This window comes from Wasmannia auropunctata, unplaced genomic scaffold (genome assembly GCF_000956235.1).
Source record: "Wasmannia auropunctata unplaced genomic scaffold, wasmannia.A_1.0 LD336053.1, whole genome shotgun sequence".
NCBI classification, from domain to species: Eukaryota; Metazoa; Arthropoda; class Insecta; order Hymenoptera; family Formicidae; genus Wasmannia; species Wasmannia auropunctata.
In genome coordinates this window covers 4,623,956-4,637,693 of record NW_012026837.1, presented here as the reverse complement: position 1 = coordinate 4,637,693, position 13,738 = coordinate 4,623,956, and the positions used below count along the sequence as shown (strand labels likewise).

Below are 13,738 nucleotides of genomic sequence, written 5' to 3'. Positions count from 1 at the left end.
AAAATACAATATTACACTGGTGTTAGACTTCCATTTCGTTAAAAAAATACTGTAGGCAGCTATCGAAGAACTCTTTCTGTTTTTTTTNTTTTTTTTTTTTAAAGAAACATTCAATCTGTACCGAAGGCATCGCGATCGTTGTCGAGTCTTCCGATGATCCTTGCGCGGCAGTAACTCCCCGAAGGACACGCTGCGAGGTCTCACGATTTCCGGTAAGATCAGCCTCTTCTCCTGTCCCCCCTCTTTTTCGGCCGTCTCCCGCTCGGACAGCTCGATTATCTCCTCGTGGTATTCTTGCTTATTTCTCCATGTAACTGAAAGACACCGCGTGCACGGTATAACATGATGACGATATAGATGTTTATTTCGATATTGTTAGACGTACCGTCGTCGTATTCTCTTCCGTCGCTTTTGACGAAGCTCTCGTCAGCCGAGTCAGTCAGATCGCACAGGTCGCTACCTGGATCCGTGGTCGGCAAGTCCATCACCGCCCGTCGTGTCTATCGATTTAACGTAATACGATTTAGCGAGTTATTTCCACACAAGAATCCGCCTCTTTTAAAAAAATATATATATATATATATAATCTTCGAACTTTACGAATTAACTTCGAGGGTATAATTATAGATACCAGATTTCTCCTGCGCTCTAAATAAATTCTTCCCGCGACGTCTCTTCGCGCCCTCCTCCTATAAAGACCGACGCTTCTCGGCGGGACGAAGGTCGGCGACGGCGGTGGCACGCAAAGATACCGGCGGCGACCCGCCAGGTACTCTCCGCCCTCGCTGGACCACGCAGCATCCGTGTACTCGGTCCTTCCCTCTTCCGATGAGAAGCTCTCCTGTGATATGTCCCCCTCGTCGCTAGAAAAATTCGTTATAGTCGTATAAACTATCTAGAGATGGCATAGGATGACAGATGAAATTATATCGGGGAAGAATAATACCTTGAATAGTCGGTCAAATCGACATTAATGGGCTCCTCGGCACTGGACCCCTCCTTCGTTAATCTGGCTATAATCTTATTTCGGAGTCTTTCCTGTCGGGCCAAGTTCGCGAGATCCATCCTGATGCATAAGAATTACGCAAATTAGAAGCCTTGAACAATATAATTTCTTTATAAATAAATTTAGAAGTGCTTCTAAATTTCTTTTTCACGGTAGGACGCGACGATGAGACTTTACTCATTAGATTAATCTATATTACTTACCCATGATATAAGCCCAAGAAAGTGCATGCGTAAAAATCGAGTAAATTCGAGTAAGTGAACAGATTTCGATTTAATTGCGACATTTCTTTGGAAATGCGATCGAGGTACTAATCTGACAGTGTTTACCTTCATGGGGTCTTGATCAGAAAAATCGAGCAAGGTCTCGCAGAACGCCTTGCCGATCTGCTCGTAATCCTGATTGGAAAAATGTGTCCCGCATCTGGAGCCGATTTTGGAGCCACCCATAGAAGCCTCCATCGTGTAACTATTCTGCACGCCCATCGACCATACGACCACTCTTCCTGTGCCTTCCTTCCCCTTCTCGACGTGGAATTTGCAATTCTCGAAGGAGAACTGAAATAACAGAAAACGAAACTGTTGGGCAATCAATTAACGTTAATTAAAAAAAAAATCACTGTCATACAAAAGAAATTCCCAGAGTTTTCATGAGCTTATACCGATTTCATTTTGATAAAATTGATTTTAATAAAAAAAAATTAAAATTAAAGGATCAAACAGTGTAATTTCCGGTGGTATCCCGGTGAGTTTACGTTACCTTGTCGGCTGCGTTTTTGTGAAGCATCAGCGGGAACACCTGCTCCGACAGCCTCCCGTTGCACCCTGTCCTCTTGCTCTCGCAACCGTAGGCGAATATATTGTGCTTCCTCGAGTGAGCGTGGAGGTCGCAGTATATCGCCACCCCGCATTCCTCGAGGAGCCTCCGTATCATTAGCTTCGTATGCCAGACGGACGGATAGCTCTCCCGCATCACGGTCCTGTACTGCCGGTTCAGATCCTTCCCGGACAGGGAGCAGCGATTGTTGCCCACTATGACGCCGTCCGGGTTCAGCATCGGCACCAACTTGAAGACGAATCTCTCTCTGAGCTCCTGCGATAATCGTTAGATCGGTCGTTAATCTTCGCAGCTCGAATCTTCGATATCAAGCAAATCTCAGGTTTCAATAGCGATATATCTTAATCGCCCGTTTAAATCGCGCTCGCGATTCGATATCTCTTTGTCTCGGATCTCTCGAGATGGAGATCGCGTTTCGGACCGCGATACACATCTAATACGGAGCTGCGAAATCGCGTCTTACTCTGGCCCGGTTCGTGTCGCCGGTGAGGAAGTCGATGATGCCCTTCATCGTCCAGCTCGACGGCGTCTCGCCGGGGTGCACCCGGGCCGTGATAACGACGCCCCGCTTCCTGCGCACCTCCTCGTCGTGGGTCGGCGCGGTGATCGTCAGGTAGTACACGCCGTTTCCGGCGAGACTGCGGCACAGCAGGCGCAGCTTGGCGTACCGCGTTTTCGCGGGGTCGGCCACGATCTTGCCGAGATACTCCTGGGGCATGATGTTTATGCGGGCAATTAGAGACCGGGGAGATAGATCGAGATTTAATCTGCCGGCGGGAATCGCGCAGTAAAATACAATCGCCGGGACTGGGAATCGGTTCGCGATGGTAATCGCGATAGGAGGAAGGGAGCGAAACCAAATACCGCTTCGTCCCGCGAGCGATACGCATTTGTGGGAACATTCCGCGCGGCAATTACTGAGAGCACATTCCTATAATTCACTCACGTTAATTGCTTTCTTGAGCGATGGGAAAACGAGAAGTAAACGGAATAAAGCGAATGACCAGCGTTACTTTCTTAATTCAGTTACTTCAATTATTATACATTTTTTGCAGTTTTTTTTAAATACCGTTTTACCTGGAGATCGGTGTAAGTGTACGGATAGCAGTGCGCCAAGTAAACGATGTCACGATCGTGAGGGAACGAGATGTTGAACGTCAGCGTGTGCTTCTCCTTCTCCTCGTCGCTTCTGTAATCATTCCGTGCTATCTTTCTTTTGTATCTATTCCGCGTTATGGCGTTATCTTCGAAGTAAGGAATTCTCTTACGATGAGTCGTTGTTTCGGTAATACGCGATATTATCGCCGCATCTTCTCCATCCTACGGATCGGGTTCGAGCGTCTTCGGTGGAGTAAAGGAGAGGCTTGAGGCCTTCGTTGTAAAGGCTCTCATCTTTGCACATATTTACGATTGAGAATCTGCCACCGATAACGATATATTTTTCAGAGAGCGAATCATTGAATTATACACGCGATTTATATTGCTGCCAGGTTTTAATTTAAAATTTAAAGAAACTAAAAAAAGTTCGAGTGATTTGATTCGGATTGGAAAAAAGTAGATGTATAATCGCGATTTGGTGTTTTATATGTTTCACGTTTTAATTTTAATTTAAATCTAATTTAAACAGTCTGGATCATACAAACCAAAAAGAGCTAATAATAAAATAGCTTCTTATATCACAATGTGTATATGTGCATATGTGTATTAATTTCTCAATTGTATATTTTTTAATTTAAATCGAATAAATTCAAATTCAATTTAATTCAATTTAAAAATTATTAAATTTATTTTTTAACTTTTAAATTTCCTGATGGTAAATGCAGTTGATTGACTTTCCGCGGTCTTTTTGGTTGGTTACCTGTATGTAATTCTGCTTCTCGTATTCGATACCCTGAAGTAGTACCACTGCGTATGTCTCTGCGTGTAGAGGTCCCTTCGCAGGTAGAGCTGGTAATACGTGTCGGTTATCTTCACCACTTTGCCGAGGTTTCCAGACTCGAATCGCGACTCGAACCGCAGATCCGTGTCGTCCTTCGGCCGAGATGCTTCGGTGACGAAAAAGATGTCATTGCCGTTGGCGCACGCGGTCGACTCCCCGGAAAAATCCGCGGGGAACGGTAACACCGTGTTACCACCCACGCAAGATCGGCTAAACTGCAGAAATAACACAAACCCTCTTTCGCAAACTCTAGATTCTCAGACGGAAATTGTTTTTCAATTAATTAATTTCACATTTAAAAAAAAATTTAATTTTATTCAAACTTGAATCAGTCACGTGTGTCGCTTTATATGTATATAAGAAATAATTAAATAGCGGATTATATCGCGCGACTTACGTAATTAGTAACGTTAGTTGGACAGTAACGAAAGATCACCGTTCCAAGCTCGTCGCCGATCGGCTTGGGTCTCGGTTCCTTTCCGGTTGACACGTAGAAGGCTTCCGGCGTGTCAGGATTGTACTCGATGTGACGAACTTTTTCTGCGATCACCTGATAGATCGTTATCTCGAATTATATAATTTTATTACATTGTATCAACTATATGTAGCTTAAGATTAAAGCTCCACAGTAACGGAGTGTGGAATAAATTAATGGCTTCTTATTTCGCGCATATTTTCGTAAGAAAAACTTGAAAGCATTTCTTATCAAAATCGCAATTCGTGTGAAGCAATTAACGTTATATACGGTGAATCATAATACGGCGATACGCGTCATTTTGTCTTCCGAGAAAGGCTGTTCGTGATCTTGAGATAAAATTACGGAAAAAGTGAAACGTGAAAAACGTGCAGGTGCGTTAATTTTCACCTGGCACTCGGTCGGCCACCTGGCCGCTTCCTGGATGCTTCCGTCGACGATGCAGCGCGCATCGAGTACCGCTCGAAGGGCCTCCTTCGAATACCGATGCCTGGACAGACCCAGAGGTATCGCGAACAGCGCTGATTCCGCGTCTCGTCTCAGAGCCGAGCTCTCGTAACGTTCCACTTGAGACACTTGCAAATCCTGCGGCGTTAGATCGGAGAGCATGCCACCTGCGCCGTTAAAAAAAAATTCATCCTCATCATTATTGCCGAAATAAATTTATATATTTGTTTAAATATAATTTGTTCTTCACCTCTCTTCATTTGTCAATGAGAAAAGTAAATCCACGATCGGCAATGTTCCGAATTTTGTTCGATAAATTAATTGAAACGATACTTGCGAGAAAATTCGAAAATTTTCCGTCGCACAGAATATCCCGAGAGACTTGTTAATCGTTTTGATTTATATATGCATGAAATGTTAATGGGAAATACGAGTTTTTTTTTTAACGAATAAAAATCGTGGATAATCGAAATGATCTGCAAATTAAATTATTTCGCGTGATGATGCACGTCATAATGATAGGTTCGGCGAATTGGCACTAGGTTTTCGAGAGGGATTAAACACGATCGTATGTTGCTTTTGGTAGGGGATCGATGGTCGGGTACAATGTCCGTAGGTTCGCGACCTCGCCGACACTTCGATCTCATATGTTGTTACAAGCATATATATTCCCCTCTCCACTTCAGAATTTAATACTCCGATATTATATTTCTTCGTCGTAAAAACTGCATTTCAAAAACAATCGGCGCATGATTTAAAAAAGTCATAAAGGCAAAATGTATCACGGAAAGAATAGTTTTGTTGAAGTATCTAAAAAAGTAACTAAAATTTAATTAGATACAAATCGGAAAATAATTTTATTGGATCATCAAAACAATTAGTTGTAAAACGCTCAAACTGGTTGCTAAAATGGCAAATTTTAGCAGCATTGCTCATCAGCATTGCTTGAGCATCCCACATAATTATTTTGATGTGACCCAACAAAATTATTTTTAGATCTGTATCTGTTATAACAAAATTTTTAGATACCTCAGTAAAATCATTCTTTCTATGTATTATTATTATTGGATAAAGTCTCATTCGATAATCGTATATATCAAAGTTTTGTATCATTTATCTTGGTATTATACATATATATTATTGGCCACTGTTTAATAAAATGAACTTTATTATATTTAATAAATTTATATTTATTTATAACTTCACATAAATTATTTTTAATTTTACTATATTTATTTATTTAATAAAATTAACTTATAGAGAATTAATTTGTTTCTCGGATAAATAACAGTGTTGATTTTTCCGTTGATTCTATATCATCCGGCAATTATCCCCGTATTTATTAGAGTTCACCTGGGATGGGTTGGACCGGAAATAGCTCGGCTTGAAGCTCTCTCACTCTGCTGCTCGACACCGCCTTCATCATCTTTCGTTATCTCTCGTCGGTCTCGTCCTCGTCCTGCTCGTCGCGATCGTCGACGTCGACGGCGAGCATCGGCGACGACCTTCCGCCCTTAGCATTCTCGTGCCAGTCCGTGTAGTCCTCCCTCGTCGGCACTTCCTCCCCGAGGAGGTACTTGACAATCGGATTCTTCATCTCCGCGCGTTCGTTCACGTTCTCGTGATATACATGTCAAGAATCACTTTTCGCGACACGACGCTTCAAAAATCCCCAGCGCTCCAAATTATCTTAAATCTTTTCCTCTCACAATTAGGATAGCTTGAGATGTTATTACCGAAGCAGCGGACGCGAATCTATACGGCAAGGCTGAGCTTTATTTATTCAACACTAGTCAGAGAACCTTGACCATTTTTTCGAGAGAAATATATCTGTATATTTAGCTGCTCTATTAAAGTCTCTGTAGTTCTGTATAATTACAATTTCAAATGATGACACGCAGTTGAAATTTATTAGAAAACAGACCTTGAAATTCGATTGCTTTAGAATAGTTTAAGAACGAAACGTCCACGGTGAGTCTTTATTTAATTTTCTCTTAATGTCAACTTTCACTGATCGACCAAAGAATCGTACAAATATAGATGATTGACTAAATCGGGGGTGTCGGGAACGAATAGAGAGATTCGCCGAGGATCGCCAATGGGAGAAAGAGTGTGTGCAAGTTGTACTAGGAGCTCCGCGGTACTCGGGAGATAGATTCGACCTGGCGAACGCGGAGAGGAGCCTCGCCCGCTGCCGAAGACATTCGGTGAAACGTTCCCTGGATGATTGCCTGACAACCGTCGCGAAACGTGGGCGGAGCTACCCTCGGAACGATCGTCCGTTTAACCGTTCCTCGTTTCCAGAAGGCCGCCGGCGCGGCTCATCGACATAATAATATCTCGTCGGTAACTCGACTCGTTCTCTATCGACGTTTCCGAGGTAAGCGACGCTCGTTGGCGGCTCGTCGATCGGAAACCGGCGGCGAGAGTGCCGTTAGAGCGCGATAATTAGACGCGATCGAGAGCGAATTAATTCTGAGGAATAAGGGACGGAAGAGCGCAGCGCTGTTGATCCGTTTCAGTTTCCTTTTGTGGGTGATACTTTTTTGGGGGCAGGATTACGCCTGATTTTAATATGTTAATTGCCACGGTGGATTATCGGCGACGCTATTGTGGTCACCGGTGACCGGCGCTATCGGAATTTTTCAAACGCTTGTAAAGGATAAATGCCATGTAATATAAAATTTTAAATGGCATAAATAACTAGAGAACAATGTAAAGTAAAAAGTACTCTATTTAAGGTACCCATAAAGACACAGCCTTATTCAATCATATTACGCAATATTTTATCATTATACATTATGATAATGGAAATTCTATGCAACTATGGAAATTTTATACAGTAAGACGTACAAAATTCGCTGATTTGGCAATATGTTAATGTCCGTCGGTATGCCATTGTTTTTTTATAACATTCCGTTTGTTACGCAAATAAATATTTATGAAAGAACGGAATTTCCCAATACTTAAGACTTTCATCAACGAATAATGAATGTTATATTACTTTAAAAGTAATTAATTAGGTTGTTAATTAGGAAGGTTATTTATTTAGCGTCAAGTGTGATTTGATTGAAGTTTTTAAGTTATATCTTTTTTTGGATCTTTCGACTTATATCTTATTTGAATGTTTTTTTCTTTTTTTATATAATCTTTCTTTTGATCAGACGATTAGCCTTAACGTTTGGAGTATCACAAAAATTTTAATAAGTTTAGAAGGGAGGTAATTTTCCGAAGATAAAATATGTGAAGAACGTGCATGTGCGTGGTAGATAACGATCTGTAAGGGTTGCTACGTAAGGTGGTGCCTACCTGGCCGTGCCGGGTTTTCCGAGTTATTGATCAATCAACGCGCGCCGGACAAAGGAGAACGGAACGGTTTATCATCTCCGTGGGGTATACGGATCGATGGAATTCCAATTGATAGGATTGCTGGCAGGCTGCCGCCGCAGAAGTTCCATCAGACGCACACGCGACCGCCGACTTTTAACAGTCACGATAATGACGGTGCCGTAAATTGCAATACGAAACGATAGTGTTGGCGCGCATCGATGCGATTCGCAGAGATTGAACTGTCAGACTTTTCTCGCGCTCCAGTTCTTTGCACCCTGTCTGTCCGATCGATTCCTTCTTTTTCGCACGATAATATTTGGTACTGGTGGAATTTTTAAACGCGCTTCAAAATTATTTATGTATTTTCAAGAGTTTGACAAATTAATATAATATTTATATGAACATTTATTGAAGTGATTAAGTTTAATTTTTTTTAATTGCTTCGATATTTTTATTTTTGCTATTTTTCTGAAAATATTGAAGAATCGAAACTGCTAAATTGAGAAAGCAATTCTGCACAACTGTAATTCTACTTACGTAATTGTCTCGCGGCATTAACTCTCTGATTTCCCGCCAAGTCGAAAGTAACGTACGTTTTGTTTGTTTCAGATAAGTGCATTCGCGAATCTCGTTCAGGAATAACGGTAAATTTTATTCAACATGGGACGTACGGTGACCGTCGCCGTTTGCACGTTAAACCAATGGGCGATGGACTTCGACGGGAATACCAGGAGAATTTTGCAGAGTGTACAAGAGGCGAAGGATGCCGGTGCCACTTACAGGAGTGGTCCCGAGCTAGAAATCTGGTAATTAGATCGGGAAATTAATCTCGCTGTTTGTAAGAATTTCGAAAAAATTATTAACCGGTCATCTAAAGTCATATATTTTTCCCATTGGAATTACAAAATTTTTTTCTATTATAATTACGAAATTGTAATCTTTTTTTACCTACTTTTTATTACTTTTATCACTTATTACGTTATTTTGCTGCAATTACATCCATTTAACAGCGGGTACAGCTGCGAGGATCATTTCTACGAGTCAGACACGTTGCTCCATAGCTGGGAAGTTTTATCGACCCTTTTGAAGTCCAGCGTTTGCGAGGATATACTGATAGACGTGGGTATGCCGGTGATGCACAAGAACGTGACGTACAACTGCAGGGTGGCCTTTCTGAATCGACGGATATTGCTGATCAGGCCGAAGATGCGGCTCTGCGAGAACGGCAACTACAGGGAAACCAGATGGTTCTCTCCTTGGACCAAAGTAATGAAACGCAGGGGGTAACACACCACGTGTGATTGATCGATCATTATCAACGATCGTAGTACATGCCCTAGGGACGCGCGATAATCCCCGACGTTTTGTTATGCCTAGGAACGTACGGTCGAGGATTATTTCCTGCCGCGAATGATATCGCAAGTCACCAGTCAGACCGTAGTGCCGTTCGGTGACGCGGTTATCGCGACGAGGGACACGTGCGTGGGTTTCGAAATATGCGAGGAGCTTTGGCACCCGGCCAGCAGTCATATTCCGATGTCGTTGGACGGCGTAGAAATTATCGCGAACGGTAATGTCTTTATTACGAAATGTATTTGACGTCACAACTGATGTACTCTTCTCTCTGCCTTTTTTCGTCTATTTTTTTCTATTTTTTTAACGAAAATTAAAATTATATCTTTGTCAATTAAAGGATTAAATCAAACTTTAAATTCACTTCGATCAACTTTAAAAATTCAATTTCATTTTAAAGTTCATTTTAAAATTCTTTTCTGAAAATTTTTTTCCTTCATTATTTTTCTCCGAAAGCAAGCGGCTCGTACTTCGAGCTACGCAAGGCCTACCTCACCGTGGATCTCGTTAAGTCGGCCACTTTCAAGGCTGGCGGCTGCTACATGTTCAGTAATTTGCGCGGATGCGACGGCGGCAGGCTGTACTTCAACGGCGGCTCCAGCATCACGCTCAACGGAAACGTGTTAAATCGCGGACGGCAATTCGCTCTCGAGGACGTGGAAGTAACCGTCGCCACGTTCGATCTCGAGGATATAAGGTAAAGGGGTTTGATCTGGATTTCTGACCACTTCAAGTAGCGGTGGCAGTGCAGATTGCTCTACCAAGCAGTATTGCTTAAAGTACTGATATTCGGATAACTTGATTTATTTTATTTTATTTTAAGATAATTAGAGAATTCGAATTCTTCTGTCTGGCAAATATTGTAAAATAAAAATTAATTTAGCCTTATTGTACTATTCTCTTTAGAAATTACCGGAACAGCATTAGATCGCGATCGCACACGGCCGCTGCGTCGCCTAGTTATCCGCGCGTGAAAATCGACTTCGCGCTCACGCCGGAGAATCTCGTCTCGAATCCACCGGATCGACCGCTCGACGGAGTTCAGGATGTGTACGGCGACGACGACGGGCACTCGAGTCTCGTGTATCACACCGCGGAAGAAGAGATCGCGATGGCACCTGCGTGCTGGCTGTGGGATTATTTGAGGTGCGCGAGAAGAGTCGAGAGATATTTATTTCTTATTATTATAATGAGCTGCTTAAAAATCTGTCTATGTTATTTAATTGTTACGTTAACGTTTTTAGACGATCTTGTCAAGGCGGATTTTTCTTACCACTGAGCGGTGGCGTCGACTCGGCGTCTTCAGCATGCGTCGTGTATTCGATGTGCGAAATGATCGTCGAATCGGTCGGTAGAGGAGGTATGGCTCAGCTACGCTACCTCCCCCACGAATTACATAAGTAGGGATTTCTCTTTCAAATTTGGAAAACTACTTTGTAACTTTGTATTCAGACATGCAGGTCTTAGCGGACATCAGGAAGATCGTCGGCGACTGTGAATACGTACCGGTGGACCCGAAGCAACTGTGCAACACCATCCTGGTCACGTGCTATATGGGCACGGAGAACTCGTCGGCGGAGACCAAGGCCCGAGCGGCCGAGTTGGCCAGTCAAATAGGGTCCTATCATCACGGGATAGTCATAGATACCGCGATATCCGCGATTTTAGGGATCTTCCAGCAGGTTACGAAGCTGACACCGAGATTCAAAGTGCAAGGTGGATCGCCCAGGGAGAACCTGGCCTTGCAAAATGTTCAGGTAATCGCTCGACGATTTTTGATTCCGATGGAACTGATGTATCTTGATTATAAAATTACACGTCTCTCTACGTTTATTACCTTATTTTCAGGCTCGATTACGAATGGTGATCGCTTACTTATTCGCTCAATTAATGTTATGGGTCAGAGGCCGCCCGGGTGGCCTTTTGGTGTTGGGGAGCGGCAACGTGGACGAGGCCTTACGCGGTTACCTCACCAAGTACGATTGCAGCAGCGCCGACATCAATCCTATCGGTGGCATAGCGAAGAACGACTTAAAAAAGTTTCTGCTGTACTTTAGGTGCGAGTGATATACACAGCGAATTGTCTTTGATCTGTCACAACTCGGAAATTGAACCCTAAATTGGTGTATAATGAATTTATATTGCAATTATTTTATTTCAAAACTTAAAATATTTAATAATAGTAAGATGAACTAGACCTTAAAATATTTAACAGTGAGATAAACTAGACCTTAAAATATTTAAAATATTAATAATTTTATCTTTGTAGAATTTTAAGATTATTCGCTCTGTACATTCAGTTATTCCTAATGTTTGAATTTCAGACGTAAACACGGAATATCGGCTTTGGATAATATCCTTGAGGCGCCACCCACCGCGGAATTGGAACCACTGCAAGCGGGACAGCTTGCGCAACTGGACGAGGTAGACATGGGGATGACCTACAAGGAACTGTCAGTTTTCGGACGGTTAAGGAAGCAGAGTAAGGCCGGGCCTTTTACGATGTTCTGCAGACTCGTGCACATGTGGGATCATTGCACCCCGAGAGAAGTGAGTGTACGCTCCTCGAGCGAGATGCTAATTCAATTCGTCTAATTTCTCTTTGAGTAAATTAACAAAAAAAAAAACTTTTCATTTCAGATCGCCGATAAGGTGAAACACTTCTACAGATGTTACGCTATAAACCGTCACAAGATGACGATATTGACTCCGGCCTGTCACGCGGAGTCGTACAGCCCCGACGACAATCGATTCGATCACCGTCCCTTCCTTTATAACCACTCGTGGAAGTGGCAGTTCGCGGCGATCGACGAACAGGTGAGAATTATGCGGGAGAAAGTCGATGCTCAAGTTCCCGCCTCGAGTTCTGAAACGTCGAAATGCGAGAGGAAGCGTCGGGCGACCGAAGTGACACCGCGATTAGAACGCAAGTGCGAAAATGTGACGCGTGATGGGAAGAAGTCTCGCATGCATCGTCGGACTTGGCGTCTCGTGCTCAGAATGGCTCGAAGAGCCTGAATTTTTCTCGTCGAGTCCAGCTTCGTATCAGCGACGAGAGCCAGCCGGACGAATTATTAAGACAGTACGTTAAAAGATTTCCGAATGTTTCGACATACGGGCATATTAGCAGGCAAATATAGTTGACGTGCACACGACACAAGTAGCGTTAGAAAATACAACGACTGTATAACGACACCTCTTGCAATTCTTGGCAAATGATTCCCTAATAATTTTATATTTAATAATTTCTCAAAGAGACGTGGGCTTGAACTCTTTACAGGTGAAACGACTCAGCAGCGAAGAGAAGCCGTCCAGACCGCACAAGAGCGCGCCGAAAGTGCCTGCCAAGCCCAGATACATGCCGTTCAGCTCCGTAATCAGTAGTGAGTAAACAAAACAAAGTGCGCGCGTTAAACGAAGCACGTCGAGAGCACGGCGCATTTTCGGCCGATGAAAAAAATCGCTGAAAATAATTCGGCGAAAGCACCCACCACCGAAAAACCCACCCCTCTCCGGAGCTGCACACACACACACGCGGGGGGGCCCCAGGTCGAAATGACCGGCCTCCGATATTTCGTGCGCACCTATACCGCCCACGCTTCTCTCGCCGCTCTTACCGAGCAGTTATCACCGGCATCATTCTCTGTTGCAGATAAAACGCATCCTGGAGTAGTAGTTTAACCGTAGCCGTAGCACTCTCTCTTACTCATTTTGACATTGCAGCGCTGCGATAGACGGATGCGATGTTTCGCTCTTCGAAGCGATATTTGATTGTGGATTTTTTTTTTGTTCGCTCCCGGTCATTGATATTTAAGAAAAGCCTCCGCGAGCGAGCAGCAGCGGAAGATATTTTGCGAAATTTTAAAAAAGAATTTTAAATATGCGAAATCTGAACAAGTATCTATCAATAAAGTGCATGATACAAAAAATGATTCTAAATGCGTAAATCCTTATCCGAACATCTGCCCCTCCCAGAATCAAGTCTGTCCTAGAAAGTTCTCCTTGGCAGTTCTAAAATCAAACCAAATCTGGCGTTTCAGACAAAAATGCAGTTGCAATCACGTTGTAAAGAAATAATCACAATCTTTAATCGAAAGTTTTACTCAAAAAATTTTACGTTTAAAAGTGCGAAATTTATAGAATATAGTACAGTCATAAGAGAAAATGATGGAGCAGCTTCAGGAGATTGCAACCCATTCGATATGCAATAGTCGTTAAAATATTTCGATATTACATAAGAACAACGTGAAGTACAATTGCTGAGCGCGTGATGATTTCGAAATATCAAGAGCGGGTATTTATGTGTGGAGTGCATACATAATATTAATTTTTATTGTCTCTCGCAAACATA

At 42.8% G+C, this 13,738-nt stretch overlaps 2 protein-coding genes across 3 annotated transcripts in view; one reads left to right on the top strand and one right to left on the bottom strand.

Annotated features, from left to right (window-relative positions):
• LOC105451307 (cytosolic carboxypeptidase 2) overlaps positions 1-6,127 on the bottom strand; it is a 7,369-nt gene extending 1,242 nt beyond the window's left edge. Inside the window, exons 1-13 of the mRNA XM_011691674.1 lie at positions 6,058-6,127; positions 4,648-4,871; positions 4,180-4,332; positions 3,702-3,997; positions 3,112-3,261; positions 2,921-3,029; positions 2,307-2,552; positions 1,766-2,098; positions 1,336-1,563; positions 947-1,038; positions 632-863; positions 386-500; positions 122-314 (exon numbers count right to left, since the gene is read on the bottom strand). Coding sequence (XP_011689976.1) covers positions 122-314; positions 386-500; positions 632-863; positions 947-1,038; positions 1,336-1,563; positions 1,766-2,098; positions 2,307-2,552; positions 2,921-3,029; positions 3,112-3,261; positions 3,702-3,997; positions 4,180-4,332; positions 4,648-4,871; positions 6,058-6,127 — 2,441 coding nt within the window. The remainder of the gene's footprint in view (positions 1-121; positions 315-385; positions 501-631; positions 864-946; positions 1,039-1,335; positions 1,564-1,765; positions 2,099-2,306; positions 2,553-2,920; positions 3,030-3,111; positions 3,262-3,701; positions 3,998-4,179; positions 4,333-4,647; positions 4,872-6,057) is intronic.
• LOC105451193 (probable glutamine-dependent NAD(+) synthetase) overlaps positions 1-13,319 on the top strand; it is a 15,980-nt gene extending 2,661 nt beyond the window's left edge. The window contains exons 2-13 of one of the 2 annotated variants that reach the window (XM_011691492.1): positions 8,644-8,840; positions 9,045-9,300; positions 9,412-9,604; positions 9,844-10,084; positions 10,294-10,533; positions 10,632-10,747; positions 10,840-11,144; positions 11,236-11,444; positions 11,712-11,937; positions 12,028-12,204; positions 12,668-12,770; positions 13,040-13,319. In XM_011691492.1, the coding sequence (XP_011689794.1) occupies positions 8,695-8,840; positions 9,045-9,300; positions 9,412-9,604; positions 9,844-10,084; positions 10,294-10,533; positions 10,632-10,747; positions 10,840-11,144; positions 11,236-11,444; positions 11,712-11,937; positions 12,028-12,204; positions 12,668-12,770; positions 13,040-13,068 (2,241 nt within the window). In that variant the 5' untranslated portion in view covers positions 8,644-8,694 and the 3' untranslated portion in view covers positions 13,069-13,319. The remainder of the gene's footprint in view (positions 1-8,643; positions 8,841-9,044; positions 9,301-9,411; positions 9,605-9,843; positions 10,085-10,293; positions 10,534-10,631; positions 10,748-10,839; positions 11,145-11,235; positions 11,445-11,711; positions 11,938-12,027; positions 12,205-12,667; positions 12,771-13,039) is intronic. The other variant, XM_011691493.1, reaches the window with a different exon arrangement.
• The last annotated feature ends 419 nt before the right edge of the window (positions 13,320-13,738 follow it).